This window comes from Nanorana parkeri, unplaced genomic scaffold (genome assembly GCF_000935625.1).
Source record: "Nanorana parkeri isolate BGI_ZX_2015 unplaced genomic scaffold, ASM93562v1 scaffold126, whole genome shotgun sequence".
Classification (NCBI taxonomy): Eukaryota; Metazoa; Chordata; class Amphibia; order Anura; family Dicroglossidae; genus Nanorana; species Nanorana parkeri.
Window position 1 is genome coordinate 992387 of NW_017306394.1, and position 5108 is coordinate 997494.

General features: G+C 41.9%; 1 protein-coding gene across 1 annotated transcript in view; it reads right to left on the reverse strand.

Moving 5' to 3' along the window:
- The window catches only part of B3GNTL1 (UDP-GlcNAc:betaGal beta-1,3-N-acetylglucosaminyltransferase-like 1), a 230485-nt gene that overhangs the window by 220216 nt on the left and 5161 nt on the right, over window positions 1–5108 (reverse strand). The window contains exons 3-4 of the mRNA XM_018553646.1: window positions 3110–3226; window positions 2114–2213 (exon numbers count right to left, since the gene is read on the reverse strand). Of these exons, the coding sequence (XP_018409148.1) occupies window positions 2114–2213; window positions 3110–3226 (217 nt within the window). The remainder of the gene's footprint in view (window positions 1–2113; window positions 2214–3109; window positions 3227–5108) is intronic.

Genomic DNA, 5108 nt, shown 5'->3' on the forward strand with positions numbered 1-5108 from the left:
GGGTGTACAGGGACAATGATGGCATGCTTGGACTTGTAGTTCCTTAGCTGATAAATATGTGTGGGGGTGGGGGGTACAGTTCTAGTGGATGTTTATATAATATGGGGGGGGCGAAAAAAATGTTCTGCCCTGGGCGCCAATAACTCTGGTTACGCCACTGAGGACAAGGCCTGAGGGAATAGTCTGCAGGAGCTTGGCATTGTACTAGAGATCCACTGATTGTGGTCGCAATGCTCTGCAGGCTCTAGCACAAAATATTTTAAAATCCACTTTTTTATTAACGTGTGTGCATTTATGTTTTGTTTTTTGCAAAAGATGGGACTGTGCCTTTAAAACGTATCCATCAACGCCACAGCAAAAGTGCGAATCAAAACAAACATTCTGCAAACTCTAAATAGTTTCCAAAAGGAGAGAAATATTTTGGCTCCTAAGATACCATCACTGCAATAATATTTTCATCAACAAAACAAACTAATTAAACCCCAACCACATCTGGCAGCTTCTGGCTGGGGTGGAATACAACAGCTGCGCCTTAACACAACCTTCCAAAAAAACCTAGCAAATGCATCAATTCTGTCACTTTAAATAACATTCCCCTTCCCCGGGTCTCCAGCTACAGACTGGCAGAGGAAAAATGATGGTTTATTATAAGTTTGCGGAAGGAAAAGAAAAAAAAGAAACGGTTCTTATGATTTGTGCCAAAGGATTTGCATTGGGTGCAGAGCTCTTAGATCAGAGTAATGGGTCGTCATGGTAACGGGCCTCCAAATGCGAGTTCCATCTGATATTAAACATTCCACACCGCTGGAATGAGGGAGTGACCCCATATTTTTGCAGAGCAAACGCCTTCCTTACACATATTTTGATTTTAAATAAACACAAGGATCCCGCTTAGTAGTTTCTGAAAATGTATGCGTGCAAATTAAGATGTGAAAACACACCAGGCACATACCGAACAGCATACGGGATGGAAATGATATGCAAACACACCAGCATCCCAACCTTAACCACTTGCTGACCGGTGTGTTACACCCCCCCTTCCTGTCCAGGCCATGTATTCCGCTCTATACTGAAATTAATTTTATACCATTTTTTGGGGACACATAGAGCTTTCTTTTGGTGGTATTTAATCACCACTGGGGGTTTTCTATTTTTTACTATATAATAACAAAATTCTAAAAATGTTGAAAAATAAAACCTGTTTTCCCTATGTTATATTATAGCACAAATGTGCTCTGGTAGCTGGTTTTGCAGCCTGCTAAAGTCTTATAGTTTCCAATCACTGTCCGCAGTTTATGGGTATCCTACAGATCCATGGGTAACAGGGTCAACAAATACTGACTTGGTCGCTAATATTCAGACATTGCCATAAGTTGGTGTTATGAGTAAACCACATGTCCCAGAGCTGGGAATTCAGTCATTTCAGTTACATAATTGCAGGGCTAAAAAGGAAGGGATTTGCAGAAAGACAATGGATCAGTTTCCAAATAGACGGCCCAAAAGAAAATCCTCCTTGCCAAGCCAGTGCTCCAAATACAGCGAGACTTAGCCCGATTGCTTTATGTACAACCCGCGAAACCCCTGCGGGCCTCGGCGATGCTCACTAGGCCCTGTTCTCAGAATGTTCAGCCATATTCGGTTTCATTTGGCACCTTATGCACACAGCTGCAGTTTGTCCTGCCTTTTCGTCTATACAGCTATAATGTCTACAAACCCTGAACTGTGTTCTTAGAAATCAAAACCTGAAAAAATTGTAAACTTCTGGTTTTATTCTTGAGCTTTTTGCATATGTGCAGGTACGTTAGGGACTTTAGACACATCTTGTAGACTTTAGGACAGTATGATTAGTTCCATTAATGAAAACAAGTCTATAAAAAATGGTCTTCATGTGCTACACAAACCCTGAGATCCACGTAGTTCAAATGCCTAAAAGATTTTCAACTATTGTATAAATTCTTTATGCGTCCTTTATTGTTGCCAGAGGTTCACATGCTCCTCGGCTCATTACAGTTGCCCGCTGGCTTGCAGATCCCTCTCATGGACTCCTAAATTATAAAGTTATTTATTCTGTCCCCATCTACTAATACACCAAAATATAAAATTGGTCTCCTACCTCCATGGGGTCGGGGGGAATTGTGACCTCCCACAATAATGTAAAATCCTCGATCTTCAAGTTTTGATTTCCATAGCTGTATGAGGTTGTCAGTGCCATCCTGTAGGTTAAAAAAACAAATATAAAGCCCAACACTGGACAAAAGTTTTAAAAATAAAAATAGACTCCAAGCAGGTGTAAAAAAAAAAGAGGAAGAAGCAGCTCAGGTTGCAATTCTTAAATTTAATCCAGATCTATCCCCCACCGTACTTTCTTTTTGAATCAAGGTGTGCTCAGTCTTCCATCATTTTGGTGCCCATTTACAGTACAATGGTGCAGAGATTATCTTAGTTTAGAGAGCAGCTTATCTGTTTAACTAGAGAGCAGTAACATCACCAAGAGACCAGTGACCTCCCTGAGAGACTTAATAATCATGAGAACGCAGCCTATCCAATCATTAGAGACTAGTGACATCACCAAGACCCTTCATATTCATGAGAACGCAGCCTATCCAATCAATAGAGACCAGTGACATCACCGAGACTCTTTATGTTCATAAGAACGCAGTCTAAACAATCACTAGAGACCAGAGACATCACCGAGACCCTTCATATTTAAGAGAACACAAACTTATCCGATCACTAGAGACCATTAACATCACCGAGACCCTTCATGTTTATGAGAACGCAGCCTATCCCATCACTAGAGATCACTGACATCACCGATACCCTTCATATTCATGAGAACGCAGCCTATCCATTTACTAGAGACCAGTAACATCACCAAGATGCTTCATATGAAGGAGTGACAAGCCGATTAGTTTACCAAATGCATCAACACAAGATTATATTTTCTTTTGCCTCATGTGGATCCGATCAAAAACATGATAAGAATCACATGGGACAGTGATATGACTGCATACTCTCCATACAAAACGGAAAGCCAAATCAGAAAAAAAACCCAGTAAATTGGACATTTGCAAGCCACTTCAATAAAAATGTATAACTGTCATTTTACCGTGCTGCCATCATTGTAGATGGAAACCTCCAGAGTCCCTGGAAAGTCTTGCAGGTAAACAGATTTCAAGCATTCGTCCAGCCAGGCCTCAGCGTTATATGTGGGAATGATAACAGACTGAAAGATAAAAATGGGAGAGTTCAGGAAGTTGAAATCTGAGTATCCCAACTGGAGCATTGGCTGGTTTCTGGCAGAACTGTATACATATTGTACATTTATACATAACTGGTGCGGAGCAACCACTCAGTAGTCATTGTTCTTAGTTGTTATTCTGGGTTGTACATGTGCACCTTTACTGCTCCTTGCTGTCCTATGATGTGCTTGACTTTCCTAACTTGATGGCTGTACCTGACCCTAGAGCTAAAGCACACCGAGCCACCCCCCCCACCCCCCCATGGGAACACCCATATTCATTACTTAGGCACTCTATAGAGCTGGGAAATTACTATTTGTGTATGTAGCATTATGCCCCCCAAATTTTCAGATTTCTTTTAGAATGCCCCAAAACATGCTGGCACAATTATGAAAATTTACACTTCAGCAAGAAAGTCAAGAATTTGGCCTATGCCCTTAGGTGCTTTGCCATGGCCAATGAAGCTGTCCTCTGTAATGGGCAGATAGCAAGCCACAGGGGGCAGTAAGGGACAGACCAAAGCTCGGACCTTTTTGCTGAAGTCATAATGTGCTCAGGTGCCAGAGGTCTAGGAAAAACAAGCTATTGAACCTTGGAGTCCCTGCTATTGCACCACTACAGCAATCATAACCCAATATGTTGCTATGAGCATCTCTTCCATTTATTGAAAGCAATATTTTATAAATAATTCTTTAACAATACATAAAGTACCTTTAATTTGTTCCTGTTGTTAGCCGACAATAGTAGACTGCCACTTTTCTGTTAACATTTAAAAAACAGAAATAGAACTGGACTGGAATACAACCGGACTGATTTTCAACACCCCGTGGTGTTTGGTACACATTTCCAGCTATACAGAAAGATCTTGGCACTAGAAACCATGAGAAAAGTCATGTCAACCATGATCAGTCAACTAAAGAAGGCTGCAGGGATTTTTTTGTTGGGCAGAAATCATAAAAAGTCATATATCTCCATGAAAATTGTTACTACCCCGTGCAAATTGATGAAAACAATCAAAACTAAAGAGGGGGCCCCAAATTATTTTCTGCTGGCAGATAAGGGGGTACCAGAAAGAGGGACTGGGCTGGAGAACAGCTGCACATGATATGGTGACCCCTGTATAATCCAGCTTGACCCAAACATGGCCCTGTTGTTCCCTCTGAAAAAAACGTTAAGTAGACTGCAGCTGGCAAATGTGGCGGGATATTTTCAGCAGGGGGCAAAATGAATCAGCAGAACGTAGGCTAAGCCAAGTTAGAGAAGCAGAGGGTTATGGGTAGCCTCTCAGTTACATCGGGATAAGCCATGATTCCGAGTGAGGCAAAAGTGCGCTAAATATATTACATGCACGTTTCTTTACTTATGCCAGAGGTCTGTTTGCAAGGCACTCAGGTCCAACATGCGGCTCTGATCAACACCAAACTGAACTTATTCAACAAAACAGCATGATAAATAAGGCAACAATTATGTCCATGTACAAAGTGTATTTCTGCACTTCAAACTGCCATCACTTCTCTTGTCGAAGGCATAAAGGTGGAGTACACACGTGTGCAGGACAGAGGGCTCATCCAGTGTTTACCCTGCACCTGGAGGGGCTCTGCTGGGATAAGTAATAGAAGGGGGACTGCAGTCCCAGAGTCCCCAGACACTTCAGTATGTCCATAATTCTGTAGTGCAAAGTGGATGCTCAATTAGCTCTTGTATGTATTTAACCATACTGTCTAATATATTACTTCTACCAGGCACTGGGGACATGCATGAAGAGCGATAGGTTGCAGGTTAAGGGTAGGGTTACCACCTTTTCTTCAAGTGAAACCCAAACACTCTAGTGCCACATTTTTTTTTGGGGGGGGGGGGGGGGGTGAA